This window comes from Theropithecus gelada, chromosome 1, assembly GCF_003255815.1.
Source record: "Theropithecus gelada isolate Dixy chromosome 1, Tgel_1.0, whole genome shotgun sequence".
Lineage (NCBI taxonomy): Eukaryota > Metazoa > Chordata > Mammalia > Primates > Cercopithecidae > Theropithecus > Theropithecus gelada.
In genome coordinates, this window is record NC_037668.1 from 95,072,415 (window position 1) to 95,090,320 (window position 17,906).

The 17,906-nt window shown below is 41.4% G+C and overlaps 1 protein-coding gene across 1 annotated transcript in view; it reads left to right on the top strand.

Moving 5' to 3' along the window:
- The window catches only part of IL23R (interleukin 23 receptor), an 87,564-nt gene that overhangs the window by 47,308 nt on the left and 22,350 nt on the right, over positions 1-17,906 (top strand). The window contains exon 7 of the mRNA XM_025402421.1: positions 1,029-1,185. Coding sequence (XP_025258206.1) covers positions 1,029-1,185 — 157 coding nt within the window. The remainder of the gene's footprint in view (positions 1-1,028; positions 1,186-17,906) is intronic.

Sequence of the window (17,906 nt, forward strand, 5' to 3'; positions counted from 1 at the left end):
TGATCTAAATATCCAGCTGCAGGGGAGAGGGAAATTCAAACAGGTGCTATCAGCTACCATTTCTCCACCTCATTAAAAGAATATATTCCAAAATTAAGAATATATTCCAAAATTAAGACTGGGCATGATGGCTCACTCCTGTAATCTCAACACTTTGGGAGGCCAAAGCAGAGGATGACTTGTGTCCAGGAGACCAGCCTGGGCAATATAATGAGACCTTGTCTTTACAAAAAAAATAAAAAATTATCCAGTCATGGTAGTGCATGCTTGAAGTCTCAGCTACTTGGGAGGCTGAGGCAGGAGGATTGCTTCAGCCTAGGAGGAGGTGGAGATTGCAGTGAGCTGTGATCGAGCCACTGCACTCCACAGTCCAGCCTGGGCAACAGAGTGGGACCCTATCAAAAAAAATATATATATATATATATACACACACACACACACACACACAAATAAATATATACATATACACATATAAATATATATATAATATTATATTTGGACTTTCTCAAGATTTGAGACAGTTGTCAAACATAAAGCAGTGTGGGCTGGGCATGGTGGCTCACACTTGTAATCCCAGCACTTTGGGAGGCCGAGGCAGGCGAATCACTTGAGGTCAAAAATTCAAGACCAGCCTGGCCAACATGATGAAACCTGATCTTTACTAAAAATACAAAAAATCAGCCAGGTGTTGTAGTGCACGGCTGTAGTCCCAGTTACTTGGGAGGCTGAGGCAGAAGAATCGCTTGAACTCGGGAGGCAGAGGTTACAGTGAGCCAAGATTAAGCCACTGCACTCCAGCCTGGGCAACAGAGCGAGACTCCATCTCAAGGAAAGTAGTGTGTATTTCAGTTTTAATGTTTGAGACAGTATTTGGTTATGTATGGTCATGTTTTATATAAAGAACAAATTGTTTTCCTAGGGTCTAGAAGAGAGCTTGGAACATAATAGGTGTTCCATACATTTCCGCTAAATAAAATAACTGTTTTAAAAGCACACCATATTTTATTCTTGTTATCCGTCCATTTTAGGTTAAAGAATTTGACACCAATTTTACATATGTGCAACAGTCAGAATTCTACTTGGAGCCAAACATCAAGTACATATTTCAAGTGAGATGTCAAGAAACAGGCAAAAGGTACTGGCAGGCTTGGAGTTCACCATTTTTTCATAAAACACCTGAAACAGGTGAGTGCACTTATATATTTTATTCTCTTGGACTTTTCTTTATGTATCTTTTCTGCTGAGCTCAGTGGCTCACACCTCTAATCCCAGCACTTTGAGAGGCCAAGGCAGGAAGATTGCTTGAGCCTAGGAGTTCGAAATGAGCCTGGGCAATGTAGTGAGACTCTAGTCTGTACAAAAAAATAATAATTATTATTAGCCTGGGTGGTAGAATGCATTTGTAGTCCCAGCTACTTGGGAAGCTGAGGTGGTAGGATTGCCTGAGCCCAGGAGTTTGATGCTGCAGTGAGCTGTGATCATCCCACTGCTTTCTAGCCTGGAGGACAGACCAAGACTGTGTTTCCTAAAAAAGTTTAAAACAGCCAGGTGCAGGGGCCTATGTCTGTAATCCCAGCACTCTGGGAGGCCAACGTGGGTGGATTACCTTAGGTCAGGACTTCAAGACCTCCTTGGCCGACATGGGGCAACCCTGTCTCTACTAAAAATACGAAAATTAGCTGGGCATGGTGGCGGGTGCCTGTAATTCCAGCTACTCGGAAAGCTGAAGCAGGAGAATCGCTTGAACCCGAGAAGTGGAGGTTGCAGTGAACTGAGATTGTACCACTGCACTCCAGCCTGGGCAAGAGAGCGAGACTTGGTCTCAATAATAATAATAATATAAATAAGTTTAAAACAAAAACAGAATAAACTACAAAATATTTTTTTCTCTTTAACTTCGACCAAAATTGACAAAACTATTCTAGGGCAGATGGTAACATTTAAATTGTTATTTTGATTTGATTTTCTTAAGGCTTACTGTAATTTGTATAATGGTTCTCAAACATTCCTGGGCATAAAAACCACCTGAGAGGCTGGGTGCAGTGGTTTACACCTGTAATCCCAGCACTTTGGGAGGCCAAGGCAGAAAGATTGCTTGAGCCCAGGAGTTCAAAACCAGACTGGGCAAGATAGAGAGACCCCATCTGTACCAAAAATACAACTAAAATTACCCGGGCATGGTGGCCCACGCCCATAGTCCCAGCTACTTTGGGACTACAGGAAGAATTATTTATCTAAACAGGCTCTGATCATAGCTCACTGAAGCCTCTACCTCCTGGGCTCAAGCAATCCTCCTGCCTCAGCCTCCCAAGTGGCTGAGACTACAGATGCAGTCTACCATGCTAGCTGAGGCAGGAGGGTCACTTGAACCTGGGAGGTCAAGACTGCTGTGAGCCATGTTCATGCCACTGAACTCCAACCTGGGTGACATCCTGGGCAATTGTGAGCCATACAATAAGTTAAGAACATGTATTGATAAATATAATCTTGGTGTGGTGGCTCATGCCTGTAATCCCAGCACTTTCAGAGGTGGAGGGAGTTGGATCACTTAAGCCCAGGAGTTTGAGACCAGCCTGGCCAACATGGCAAAATCCCATCTCTACTGAAAATACAAAAATTAGCTGGGCACGGTGGTACATGCCTGTAATCCCAGCTATTCAGGAAGCTGAGGCAGGAGATAGAGGTTTCTGTGAGCCGAGATCACACCACTGCACTCCAGCCGGGCCAACAGAGTGAGACTCCATCTCAGAAAATATTATTTAGAACATATTCTCCTAAAAGAGACACCAAACAATCATACCAATAAACGTTATCTACTATATGCAAAGCAAAGCAATCAGAAAGTTAAAACTCTTAAACACAGAATTAATTCTCTTCTCATCAACAGGATTTAGCTGATTTATTATCTTCAGATATTTTCCTACTCCTAATATTATTAGCTTATATTCATTTACTGATGCCATTCAATAACATCTTAGCCAAATAGACTTCAGTTGAAGCGAATAATAAAATGAATCTATTGTAATTGTAGTAGTACTAATGGCCCCACTAACCTAAAGATGTCTCCCTACTGTAGGTACCTTATACACTAGATTGAACATTTTCTTTTCAGAAATGAAGGACTTTATTATAATCACAGCATGAATAGCACCATTATTATAACATTCTGGAATTGTGTTATATGTTTTCAAGGCACTTTGATATACATTATAAATATTGATGGCTGCCAAATTAGTAGAGGCAGCAAAGAGCATGACTAGCTGCAAATCTCTTCTGGTACCTCCTACTGCCCAAATCTTAGAAATACTTTGGCCAGGTGCAGTGTCTCATGCCTGTAATCCCAGCACATTGGGAAATGGAGGCAGGTGGATTGCTTGAGCCTAGGAATTCAAACCCAGCCTGGGAAATATAGTGACACTCTGCTTCTATTTAAAAAAAATAAAAATAAACAGAAATTAAATTTAAAAATGTTAAAGAAACAATTTATTAGGAAATTCTTTTCTTTCTTTCCTCTTTCCTTCCTTCCTTCCTTTCTTCCTTCCTTCCCTTTTCCTTTCTTCCTTCCTTCCCTTTTCCTTTCCTTCCCTTCCCTTTCCTTCCCTTCCCTTCCCTTCCCCCTTCCCTTCCCTTCCCTTCCCTTCCCCCTTCCCTTCCCCCTTCCCTTCCCCCTTCCCTTTTTCCTTTCCTTTCCTTTCCTTTCTTTCCAGAGTCTTGCTCTTTTTCCTAGGCTGGAATGCAGCGGTGTGATCTCTCTCACTGCAACCTCTGCCTCCCTGGTTCAAGAGATTCTCATGCCTCAGCCTACCAAGTAGCGAGGATTACAGGCACCCACCACTATGCCTGGCTAATCTTTGTATTTTTAATACAGACGGGGTTTCACCATATTGGGCAGGCTGGTCTCGAACTCATGACCTCAGGTAATCCGCCCATCTTGGCCTCCCAAAGTGTTGGGATTACAGGGGTGAACCATGGCACCCAGCCAGGGAATTATTTTCAGTACTCAGTATCAGTTCTCTTTTTTAAAAGTTAGTTTTTAATTGAAGGTGTTCTGTCAAGTTGATACTGTTAACAATTCATAGGACTTTAGATGCCGTTTTATAATAGTCAGAATTTAGTTGATAAGCCAATTATTTTTTAATGAACTCTATAACTGCCTAGCAAGATTATGCAAATTGATAACTACCTTCAAAGTACTACTGTATATAAGCTTGTTTGATTATGATGTCAACCACATTTGGTAGTGTAATTAGCGCTACTTTACAAAAGCAGAAACTGGGCATGACCTGCTAAATAGCACATTGCTAGTGGGTAATGACACCTAAACTATAACAAAAGTTTTCTTATTCAAAATATTGAACTGCCTGGCTAGCTCAGTTGGTAGATTATAAGGCTCTTAATCCCAGTGTCAAAAATACTGTGCATTTTCCCCACCATCCTTTAGCAATTTCATTCTTTAATTTCAGGGAAGCAGAGGAGCAGCTTACTTAAGTGTTCTAAGTATAGGACTACAAATATTCTTCTTTAAACATAAAAGTCTTGGCCGGGTGTGGTGGCTCATGCCTGTAATCCCAGCACTTTGAGAGGCCAAGGCGGGCGGATCACCTGAGGTCAGGAGTTTGAGACCACCCTGGCCAACATGGCGAAACCCCATCTCTACTAAAAATACATAAATTAGCCGGGCATGGTGGCAGGTGCCTGTAATCCTAGCTACTTGGGAGGCTGAGGCAGGAGAATCTCTTGAACTCGAGAGGTGGAGGTTGCAGTGAGCCAAGATCGTGCCACTGCACTCCAGCCTGGGCGACAGAAAGAGACTCTGTCTCTAAATAAATAAATAAATAAAACAAAGATAAAAGTCTTAAGCTTCAGGTAGAAGGGAATAGGAACACCCAGTTTAAATTTAAAGTCTGTTTCCTAAGGAGAAAAATCACTTAAGAGACAAAATTACCAATTAAAATTAAGTACCCCTGAAAACTTGGATTTATCAAAGTTTAACATGTTAGCTAAGAGAAATCATAGACTATTCTCTTGGTACAAATTCCTTTCTAAGACACATTACATGAGAAACAGTAAAGGTATGTTAGGAAAATTGCTCATATTAAATCTCTTTGGAAATGTACCTTTTTTTCTGTGTGTAAAAGCAATGTAAGTTTATTGTAGTGTGCAACCTAAAAAGACCCACTATTTAAATTTATTTAATTTAATACTAGTTTTTCCTATGCATTTTTTCAATGGGTGGGGCTATGGTGTATATACTATTTTATATCCTGGTTTTCTTACTTAATCTACCCTGCTAAGTTTTTGAAAACTGATTTCATGGCTGCATAGCATTCCTGTTTATGTATGTACTATAATTTATTTAGGCATTTCCCTGCTTAAATAACATCTAGGTCATTTCCATTTTATCTATTATCAATAAACTTCTTTGCATAGCTTTGTATATAAATGGTCTTTATTCCTTTAGTTCTAAAGAGGAATTATTGCATCAAGAGTTAGGCACATTTTAAGATGCTGATGTATGTTGTCAAACTGCTTTTTAGCGAATCTTTAATATTGATTGCTTTTTAAAAAGGGATCTCTGAAAAGACAGTCATTCACAAAATACTCATTTAGCCTCTACCATGTGCTAGGCATTTTTAGATCCTTGCAGAACCTCAGTGAGCAAAGGAAACAAAATTCCCTGTCTTGGAGAAGTTTCCTTCTGGAGAAGACACACAGTAAAACTCAAGCATATTAATTATATAAATTACATTGCATCGTACATAAAGATACAAATGAAAGCAGTAAGAATCAGACTTCACAGCTGAAGAGTGAATTGCCTCACAATTGAAAAAATAAAATGATATCATTTCTGTAATTCGTTATTTAACCAACTTGTTTGATAATGAGGTTTTTTGGCCAGCCAAACTCTTCCAGTACTTAAAGGTTTATTTATGAAGAAACACAGCCCAGGCAATAATGCCTCTTCCAAGCAGGACTTTCCTGAGTTAGTCTCTAAAATTCTGACATGTGTATTACTGAATTGATTCATCTCAATACAATGTGTTTGCAAAATTCTGCCCAGCTAAGACCAGAGGACAAATCCTAAAGTGGGTATGGCTTGTCCTGCAGCCTCAGCATTCTTATTCTTTTGCATCGCTTTCCCTCTGAATAGTGCCTGGCTTGGCCATTAAAAACCTGGTCTCAGAAATGAACCAAACCAACTCACTTATAATCAAGTTTAATGACTTATTCTGTTTTTTTTTTTTTTTTTTTTTTTTCACTTAGAGTATTTAGACTTTAATAGGACAAACAAAGCCTTATGCTGAAAAAGAAAATCAATCCTCCAGAATACCCATTTATTCTATCTGGTATAATAGCAAGAGACCAATTAACAGACTGAATCCCAGGGTGACTTCAGGATAATAAATAAAAATAGCTAACATTTATTGGATGCTTACTAGGTGTTGGGCATTTTGATAAGCATTTTACATATGAATTGTTCTTTCTTTATCACTTCAGCTCTATAAAAGGAGTATAATGATTATCCCAGTTGCACAGATGAAGACCATATGGCCCAAGCAGTTTTGCCAAACATTACAAGGCTGGTAAACGGTAGAGCCAGGGTCTAACTCAGGCTATGGGATTCCAGCACCCATGTTATTTATAGCTCTGCTAGTCTCCTTCCTAAGAGACCTAGTAGGGTCCTGCATCTGCCCGCCAAACAAAATCATTCACTGCACATTAGCTAGTAATAAAACTATGCCAACAGAGCTTCATTTCTAATGCAGTGTTTGTTATGGAAATGCAAATGCATGAGAAAAGAACCAGAAGATGCTATTGACTACTGCTACTTTGGCATGAATACAAGATGTGGAAGCAGATTTGGGGTAGGTGATGAGAATGAAACCATAGTACTATAGGAGGTTTTGGATAGGATAGGTAAGAAAGGGGCAGTCTGAGATGAGGATAAACGATAGGTAAAAAAGGTGGTCTTAGCCAAGACAGGACCATCACGGGCAATTCATCTTGTGCTTTACCAGCTAGTTATGGGCCGTCTAGAAAGCAGTGTTTCTCATAGGAGGGTCTGTGGACAATCTACATTAAGAATGCTTAGGCACTTTTTTTTTTGTTTTTGTTTTTTCTTGAGACAGTCTTGCTCTGTCACCCAGACTAGAGCGTAGTGCACCATCTCAGCTCACTGCAACCTCCACCTCCTGGATTCAAGCAATTCTCCTGCCTCAGCCTCTTGAGTAGCTGGCACTACAGACATGTGCCACCACACCTGGCTAATTTTTTTTGTATTTTTAGTAGAGACAGGGTTTCGTCATGTTGGCCAGGCTGGTCTCGAACTCCTGACCTCAAATGATCCCCCTGCCTTGGTCTCCCAAAGTGCTGGGATTACAGGCATGAACCACTGTGCCTGGCCTGAATGCTTGGGCACTTCTTAAAGTACAGATTCTTGAGCCCTTTGCCAAGTGATACATCTGCAGTGACGTGTAAGAACCATTGCTGTAGAGGTCAGACACACTCTTTAAGAGGGAAGTGTCATCATAAAACACAACATAGGGAATGGGCAGAAAATGTGGACAGAAAGGCAGTGTGGATATGATTGCCCAAGTCATTGAAATGGGAGAGTTCCCTGACCCCTGTCGCATATCTTGTGGCTCATCTGTTTGGCCAAGGCACCTGCTCACATCCCTTATGGGAGGGGGAGCACACAAACGGGCAGGTGTAGGAGCTGGGGCGAGCACCTTGGGGCTTCAGCCCCACGGTAGCATCTAGGGGTGGATGTCTGCGACTCCCAAAGGCCAAATGGAAATGTGTTACAGTGCACTATTTTAGCTTTGCTGTCCGTAGACAGCTTAACTGTTAACCAGCTCAGTGCCCTCTTGGTATCCAGGTCCTTGTCCAGTGTCCAGGAAGAATCGGGTCACACACCGATTTGAAGGATGAATGTGGGGGTTTTATTGAGTGGTGGAGGTGGCTCTCAGAGGGATGGATAGGGAACGGGAAGGGGGATAGAGTGGGAAGATGATCTTCCCCTGGAGTTTGGCTGTCCAGTGGCTGATCTCCTCTCCGAATGTCCCCAACCGAACTTCTCTTGGCATTCAGATTCTCGTTTTCTTTTCTCCTTCTCTGCCGAGCCATTCTGTCATTCTTCTGCTCTTCTGTTTATCTCTCTGTCTGCTTCTGGAACCTGGGGTCTGGAGTTTATGTGGCTGCAGGATAGCGGGGCATAGTGGGCCAAAAGGCAACTTTTGGGCATGAAAACAAGAATGCCTGCTTCTATTTAGGGCTGTGGGTGTCCAGGCTTGAGGGTGGGACCTCTGCCAGGGAACCACCCTCATTTACTCAGTATTTTCCTGTTTCCTGTCTGTATCACCATAGCCTTAGTAGTAGTGGTTTGGGGGACAGAAAAGGGTGGGCATGTGAGAGTCTTAGGCCATTATCTCTAGTACTATCTGGTCCCCTCTCTGTTTCCTGTTTCTCCTGAGTCACTGGCCACCCCAGTCCACCTGGGTGTTACAGGAACCCCGCAAAGCACAGGATACAGGACTGTTGTCGTAATTAACCATCACATCACACATGACCCTCTTCTGCCTAGAATGCACCCTGTCTCTGGATGTCAGGTTTCAGCTGAGATCATGAGAACCACTGAGAGCTGCTGAAGTTAGAGCTTCTGATCCACCAATCTTGATAGCCACTGTTATCCTGGGGTTTTTCAGCAGTGCAGAAAGAGCCCCAAAGGGGAAAAGACAATTTGTCAGTGTAGAAAACCAACACTGAAAATGTATAAGTCAGTCATCTACATTTGCTACTACTGACTTTAAAAAGGTGAAAAAACAATGGCTAGCCAGGTATCTTTTTCAATTCTGCATTGTAATATAGGTCCCTTTTTAACGAAGAAAAGATACAGGTTCTATAATCCCTTTAATAACAGGTTAGAGGCCTGAGGGAAGGGCAGTCACATTTCACGATGACTAATTAACTTGCTTGAATTGCTACTTGCCATAGAAAAGTTTCCCAGATAAATCATATTGCTCTTTTTTTTCTTTGACAGTTTTCCAGAGGAAGGCAAGTGTGAGCAAGATATTAAACATTTTGCTTTCCTCTCACAAAACAGTATTAGTTGTTGTACTGCCAGTGGCTCCTTAAAGATGCTCATTAATTTTTCAGGTTTTTAAGTGGCTAAAAGGGAAAAAGCAAATATTATGTCAATGGAACTAAATATTGGTGCTATTAAATATAATGCAAATTAGATGATGCCGCACAGAATGTATTTTTCAAACATTTTATTATTTGTAATTAGAGATTTGTGAATTGTCCACATAGCGATGGGTTCTGAACTTGTAGACTCTTGGTTACTAACCCATGTTAAACAGACACAGTGTTTCTTGAAATACTAATCACTTTACACTTTTCATTTGGATTTATTTAACCTTCTTCAGGTCCTGCCTCTAATAAACCACCTAGTTCCTGCAGAATAGGAAACAATTCAGAAGAGTTCTGTAATTTCCCTGAAGTTTGCAACCTATTAGTACAGAAAAAAGATCCTTCCTTCCTTCCTTCCTTCCTTCCTTCCTTCCTTCCTTCCTTCCTTCCTTCCTTCCTTCCTTCCTTCCTTCCTTTCTTTTTAGACAGGGTCTCTCTCTGTCACCCAGGCTGGAGTGCAGTGGTGTGATCTCAGCTCACGAGATCTGGGCTCAAACAATCCTCTCACCTTGGCCTTTCAAGTAGCTGGAACTACAGGCATGTACCACCATGACCAGCTAATTATTTTTCTTTCTTTTTTTTTTTTCTTTTTCTTTGTAGAGACAGGGTTTCACCATGTTTGCCAAGTTGGTCTTGAACTCCTGGACTCAAGCAATCTGCCCACCTTGGCCTCCCAATGTGCTGGACTCACAGGCAGGAGCCACCATGCCTAGCCTATGATTATGCTTTTTCTTGAAGTCATCATCTTCTGTATTAGTTTCCTATTACTACTGTCACAAATCATCACAAACTTGATAGCTTAAAACAACATGAATTTATTATCTTATAGTTCTGGAGGTGAGAAATCTAAAATCACAATCACTGGACTGAAATCAGGGTGTCAATAGGGTTATGCTCCTTCCGGAGGCTGCAGGACAGAATCAGTTTCACTGCCTTTTCTAGATTCTAGAGGCTACTTACATTCCTCATCTCATGGCTTCTTCCTCCATTTTCAAAGCCAGAAGCATAGCATCTTCCAATCTCTATCTCTGACTCTCACCCTTCTCCCTTCTGCTTATAAGAACTCTTGTGATTTTACTGGATCAACCCATATCATCTAGGATAGCCACTCCCTCTCAATTCCCTTTTACCTTATAAGGTAACTGACTAGAAAGGACAAACTCAATTTCTCCTGCTGTACAGTACTTTCACAACACAGATCACTTCTGTGACCTCTGGTTACCAACATGTGTGTGGGGATTTCTCCCCCGCAGCAACAAATTCTCTAGCAGATTCTTTGAGCGACACCAGCTGGGTGTCCTCTAAGTCAATTCACTCTGGCACTACCTGCCTAGACATAGTGTCAGATCCTACAACTCCCACCTCAGATGCCAGTCTCAAGTAATAGGTGGTTACCTATACTTCCATCTGATTGGCTATAGGGTTTGTTTGTTAGGGTTTGTTTCCATGACCTTTTTTTCTGATTTGATCAGTTTGCTAGGATGTCCCACAGAACTTGGGAAAACACTTATGATTACTGGTTTATGATAAACAGCATTACACAGGATACAATCGAACAGCCAGATGGAAGAGATGCAGAGGGCAAGGCATGTGGGGAGGGGTATGGAGCTTCCATAGGCTTTCCAGGTTCGTCACCTGCCAGGAACCTCCAGGTGTTCAGCTCTCCTGAAGCTCCTAGAACTTAAGCCTTTGGGTTTTTCTGGAGGCTTCATTACGTAAGCATGATTGATTAAACCACTGGCCATTGGTGATCAACTTAACCTTCAGCCCCTCTCCCCTCTTGGAGGTTGGGGATGGGTTGAAAAACCCCAACCTTCTAATCATGCCTTGATCTTTCCTCTGAATAGCCCCCATCCTGAAGCTACATAGGAGCTGCCAGCCACTAATCAACTCATTAGCATACAAAATAACAGTTATCACTTTGGGCATTCTGAGGATTTTAGAACTTGTATGCCAGAAAAGCAGGATGAAGACAAAATATGTACTTCATAATATTATAGTAACCTATTCACAGATTCCAGGGATTAGGTCACGGACATCTTTATGACGCCATCATTTGTCCTGCTACATTTCCCTACCTCCCCAACCACTACCACCAATTGCAGTTTTTACTAGTCAGGGTGCTTAGGTGTAAGCAAAAGAAATCAAGCCTGGTTTTCTTAAGCAGAAAGAGAATGATTAGAAAGGTAGCTGAAAATCTGTAGAAAGCCTGGCAGAATTGGCATGAGCAGGATCCAAGTGAGAGCAGGAGCCAGAACCACAGCCAAAATCACAGCCTAGGAAAAGTCTGGCGAGGACCCTGCAGCTGACACTGATCACTGCCACTGCCTGCCCTGGTGCCACTGTCACTGTATCCTGGATACAGCTATGGTGCCCACATTGGATTCTAAGTGGTTTCCTGAAGCCCTGTGTCACCCCGTCCACATTCACAGCCTGGGTGTTAGGGGAGGGGCATCTGGTTGGCGAGGTTTAGGCCATTTGCTTGTAGCCCTACTGCCTCTCGGCTTTTTTAGGATGCCCACAAAGAAGTATATCCTAGTGCTGACCAAATAAAACATGGCAAATGTCCACTAGACTATTCAGATTGGAGCATGCTATGCCTGGAGAGCAAGGGTGTACTTCTGAGGAATCTGTTGACCACTGTGTTGACTTGGAAGCTGTCCATTGTTTCATATAGAGTTTTGCTACACTTTGACATCAGACCTTCTCTGTATGGTCCTTGTCATTTAGAAAAATTTCCTGGGTGGCTACTGCTTTTTGCCTTTTCCTCCTCTTTTTCTTTCTTTTTAACAATGTAACTGCCATATGTAGATTTCTTACCTTCTCGCTACATACCAAGTACCTACAGCCTAGGAATATAGGAAGGAAGATAAACCCTTGAATATGTCTATGTGTACCCTGCTACCCTTATATACACCGCTGACACTGTAATCCACTAAATGATTCATTGCTTGACTTGTTTTTCAAGATGTGGTAATGAAATTGTTCTGACACATCGTTTTCCCTGCCCTGGGTTTCTGGTGCCTGTTTAATATGTTGGCATTAGTTTTGCCTTGCTAATTGACATACTCAACTCTTTACCCTTGGCCCGATAATGTTGAATTCTGACCACAGAGCTAAACTGGCCTGGCTTGGAGAAATGGCATTTAAATGCTGTGAAACATCTGAATTATTAAAAGGAGATTCGAAAGAGAGAAACCAAAAGAAGGTATTTGTGTTTTGAGAAAAATAGGAGGGAGGGTGGGGTGAATCTTCAATGATTTAAAAAAAAAATCCTTTGTCTCCTTTAATATGACTCCTCTTTCTTGAGTATCTAGAACCTCCTGAAAGGTCCAGAAAAGTTCATGTGTCTGCTCTAATCAAAGCCTTTATGATGCAGGTCTTGGTTAGTGTGGTTTCAACATCAAGATTGGCAAGCGCAAAAGTAAATCAAGAAACCTCAGAGATGTCTACACCCTTTGGCTCAGTAATTCCTCTTGTAGAGATCTGGCCTTAAGAAATAATCCATGGAAAGGAAATTTATGTACAATGATATACATCCAAAACCTAATTATAATAGTAAGAATTTGGAACCAGTCTAAAAGTTCAACAATAACAATAATTAATGCTGATTAAGGTTTTATTTGTGTAAAACATGGTACTAAGTGCTTGATATGAACTGTCTCATCAAAACTCATGACCTCACTGCTTTTATCTAATTTTACAAATGAAGAAACAGTCACTGAGAGGTTAAACAACTTGCCCAGGGCCGTGGAACTCCATCTGGTAGGGCCGGGACTTGGACTGAGTTTTGTTTGAGTGTGCAGTTGGTGTTTGAAACCACTGAGCTATACAGTTTCTCTGTAGGGGTATGATTGAATAAATACAGTAAAACATGATGAAATATTAACTAGCCATAGCATCATAGCATGATGTTTTGAACAATTTTTAATACAATGAGGAAATTTTTATTAAATAATATTGAATAAGGCCGGGTGTGGTGGCTTATGCCTGTAATTCTAGCACTTTGGGAGGCTGAGGCAGGCAGATCACCTGAGGTCAGGAGTTTCAGACCAGCCTAGCCAACATGGCAAGACCTCATCTCTACTAAATGTACAAAAATTAGCTGGGCGTGGTAGCGTGCACCTGTAATTCCAGCTACTCAGGAGGCTGAGCCTGGAGGATAGCTTGAGCCCAGGGGATAGAGGTTACAGTGAGCTAAGACCACACCACTGTACTCTAGCCTGGGTGATGGTGTGAGACTCTGTCTCAAAAAAAAAATAAAAATTGAATACAAAAGGCAAGACAAAACATTTACTAAAGAGTATGATCTCCACTAGGCTACCGATATACACAAAAGACTGTTAACATATTTTTTAAAAATAATAGTTTCTAGTTGGCAAACAAATATAAAATTGTGTTATCTTCTCCATACCCTTCTATACTTTTCAAGCATCCTGTAATTAGCATGTATTACTTGTGTAATAAAGGAAAGTAGTCAGTTTTAAGAAGAAAATAACTCTACGCTAGATTTAAAGCATCAGTGCTAAATGGGTTAGCACAGTAGGGCTTGTGGGGTTGAGAGCCTCACAAGGCCGGGCAGCCCCAACACACCATGGCGAGCCCTCAGTGAAGCAATGCTAAGTCTCATCCTGGGAGAGGCTGTTTGCAGGGCTGACTCTGCTGCCCACCCTGAGCCATCCTGCTGTGGAAGTGAGTTATTAATTTAATGAGATCGGCACAGACTACATGTCAGAACTGGATGGGAATTTCCACTCTTCACTCTCTACCTATGTAACTCTGAGCAAGTTATTTATCCATTCTACTCTTTTGTTTCCTTATCCGTGTGATGAGGACAATAATATTGTCTGTGTGATTGGGTTGTTGTGAGGATTAAATGAGAAAAAACGTGTAAAGTTTAGCATGTTACCTGCGATATAATTAATACTCATTAAACGGTCACTTTAAAAGGATGACAAAACACACTTTGCCCCATGGTTGATGATACGGTTTGGCTGTGTCTCCACCCAAATCTCATCTTGAATTGTAGCTCCCATAATCCCCGTGAGTCGTGGGAGGTAATTGAATCGTGGGGGCAGTTACATTCATGTTGTTCTTGTGATAGTAAGTTCTCATGAGATACGATGGTTTTATAAGGGGCTTTTCCCCCTTTGCTCCGCACTTCTCTGGCCTGTCGTCATATAAAACATGCCTGTTTCTCCAGTCGCCATGATTATAAGTTTCCTGAGGCCTCCCCAGACATGTGGAACTGCAAGTCAATTAAACCTCTTTTCTTTATAAATTTCCCAGTTTTGCCCAGGTGTGGTACCTCACGCCTGTAATCCCAGCACTTTGGGAGGCTGAAGCAGGTGGATCACCTGAGGTCAGGAGTCCGAGACCAGCCTGACCAATATGGTGAAATCCTGTCTCTACTAAAAACACCAAAAAAAATAGCCAGGTATGGTGGCAGGCGCCTGTAATCCCAGCTGCTTAGTAGGCTGAGACAGGAGAATTGCTAGAACCCAGGAGGCAGAAGTTGCAGTGAGCCAAGATCATGCCACTGCACTCCAGCCTGGGCAACAGAGGGAGATTCTGTCTTAAAAAAAAAAAAAATCCGGTTTTGATTATGTCTTCATAGCAGTGTGTAAACAGACTAGGATGGTTGATGTAGAAAGAAGAGCGGAGGTGATGATTTGGCATCACCCTTAAGATGCAGATGGAATACATTATTGCTAAAACCAGGTCCCTCTGAGTGGATTTGATTAAACTAGCCTGGTGTTTTGGTAGGCCAAAAAATATAGTTGTAATGCTTTAAATTTTGTCCAATAATAAGAAACCATATTTTTTGTTTGCAATCACTCTAAATTCCCACAGGCACATTGTCTTCTTGTAAGACTAAAGTTTGATACCAGTGTGTATAAGTTACATAAAAAATTCTTCCCAAATTAAAGATAATTTGGATTTTTTTATTATATTCAAGTATGTCCTGTGAGATTAATAGGCGTAAGTTAATATTCTGTTGCAAGGACAGAACTGTCTCATTAGGGGTGTAACACTATAAACACCAAATACAATAAGATATCATGAGGTTTTTTTTTTTTTTTTAGCAAATTAGGCAATGCACTGATGACAGAACTGATATAAACAACAGTTTCCAGTCATAAAGGCTCTGTGCGTGTGTGTGTATGCATGCGTGTGTGTGTATGCATGTGTGTGTGTGAGATTCTGTGCTTGTGAATGCTTTTGTATGTTAAAATACTTGCAAATACCATAAAACACTAATAGCAGGTGGATTAAAAGGGTGGGATTAGGGATGGTTCTTTTTTTTCTCCTTTTTATTTCTCCTGTTGAAAATTTTTCTGTACTTTAATTACCGCTTTTACAAAGATGTTAAGTATAATTTAAAAAGAAATGACGTTAGCCACGTGGTGGCAGTATTCCATGAAGAATGTAATCTACATAGCTTCGTTTCAGTCCTGTGCCTAACATTGGCTTGATTTCTTCTCCGACAATTGTGTTTATGAATTGTCTTATTTTAGATAACTGATTCCTTGTGAAATTTCCCTCTGAGAATTAAGCACCTCTTATGAATGACTTTAATTTAATGCACCTGGTTAATTTGGAACTATGATAACAAATAGATTCTAAAGGAAGATTGTATTTATTCCCTGTTTGGGCTAATAAAATCCTAGTCAGATATGAAAATTGTTTTTATATGATGTAAATTAATAACTGAATGAGGTTTCATTGCCAAAAAACCACCTGTAGTTTGTACAACAGAATTATATTAACCTGTATTAAAAGCCAACAACACCATATATTACTTTTAAATTAAAAATGCTAATTTTAAAATAATAAAAGTGAAAACAAAAATACGACAGCAGCATATGCTATAAGCCCATGATCTTGCTAAATTGAAAATTGTGTTACCTTTTAATGTAGTATTTTTACTCTTTTTTGTTTGTTTGTTTTTGAGATGGAGTCTTGTTCTGATGCCCAGGCTGGAGTGCAGTGGCATGATCTCAGTTCACTGCAACCTCTGCCTCCTGGGTTCAAGTGATTCTCCTGCCTCAGCCTCCCGAGTAGCTGGGATTACAGGCACCTGCCACCACGCCCAGCTAATTTTTGTGTTTTTAGTCGAGACAGGGTTTCACCATATTGGCCAGGCTAGTCTCGAACTCTTGACCTTGTGATCCACCCCCGCCCCCCACACTCGTCATCCCAAAGGGCTGGGATTACAGGCATGAGCCACTGCAACTGGCCAGTATTTTTATTCTTAAAATTTCAAAATAATGGAGATTCAGAATCCTGCCTGAGTTCCATGCCAGTGAATGTTGGCCTGTAAAGATACCACTTTAGATGAATACACCTGACTGTTGGCCATCAGGGCATAACCTTGTTCCCTCAGTTTGGTGGAAACATATACCCACGGAGCAAAAGAGACTTAGTGAGGCATTGAGAAGCCAAGAAAAATTTCTGATTTGTCACAATTCCCGGTGAAACATTTTCCTCTTGCTGTAGATAAGCCAGAATAAAAAAAAAACACAGGAAATAACTTTTGGCTTTTCTGATGTTTTCATCTCCTAATATTCCTCAACCATTGTTCTCAGAAAACTACCCTCCTCCTCACACTTATGCCTGCACCCAGAACAGCTTTTTTTTTTTTTTTTTTTTTTTTGAAATGGAGTCTCCCTCTGCCGCCCGGGCTGGACTGCAATGGCGCAATCTAGGCTCACTGCAGCCTCCACCTCCCGGGTTCAAGTGATTCTCCTTTCTCAGATGCCCAAGTAGCTGGTATTACAGGCATGCACTACCACACCCGGCTAATTTTTGTATTTTTAGTAGAAACAGGGTTTCACCATGTTGCCCAGGCTGGTCTCAACTCCTGGCCTCAAGTGATCTACCTGCCTCGGCCTCCCGAAGTGCTGGGATTACAGGCATGAGCCATTGCGTCTGGCCAGACCAGCCTTTTTCAAAAATTTCTGAAGCCCCATAGAAACCTTTTCATTGGAAATGGAGGATTCTTTTCTCAAAGACAGTCACATGAGTCACATTGCTCCTTATACAAGCCTGTGATATCTCAGCCTCAAGTTGTGATTTCTCCCTGCCTCCAAAAGTAATTTTTTTAAAAGAAAAATTTGAGCACTGAAATCAGAATGACGGAATACACAGGGCTTTAATCAGTCTCAGGGATCCAAGGCTTAGAGCCATCTTCAGAAATGTCTTCTGCCAGTTGGGAGAATTGTGACCTTGAAGTCATTTCTGTCAGCTTTTAATTATCAGGAAGGGCAAGACCGGCAAGGCTGCACCAGGACCCCTTTGAGTTCAGACTGAAAGTAAGGTGCCAGGATTGCTCACCCCGCCCTGGTCAGAAGCATTCATTAGCAGTGTCCTGACAGCCTTTATAACTAGACCAGGCTGCCAGGATCTTTGCCAGCGGGAAGAGAGCAGAGAGAAGTCATTGGTGACATCCCACGCCGGTGTTACAACACCAAAGTGCCTGCTAACCAAAATTAGGTTTCTTATGAGGAGCCAGGAGAAGGTGAACAGCATCCCAAAGATTGTGCAAAGGCAAAAGTGACACATCTTGGAGACCTTCAAGGAAATCTGAACCTTATTGCATCATCAATTGCAAGGAATCAAATAGAGATCAGTTATCGTGCATTTTTTCTGGCTCAGTAAAATAAAACTCCTTGGTATTTGCCACCTAGAAGCCTCATGAAATTAGTGGACAC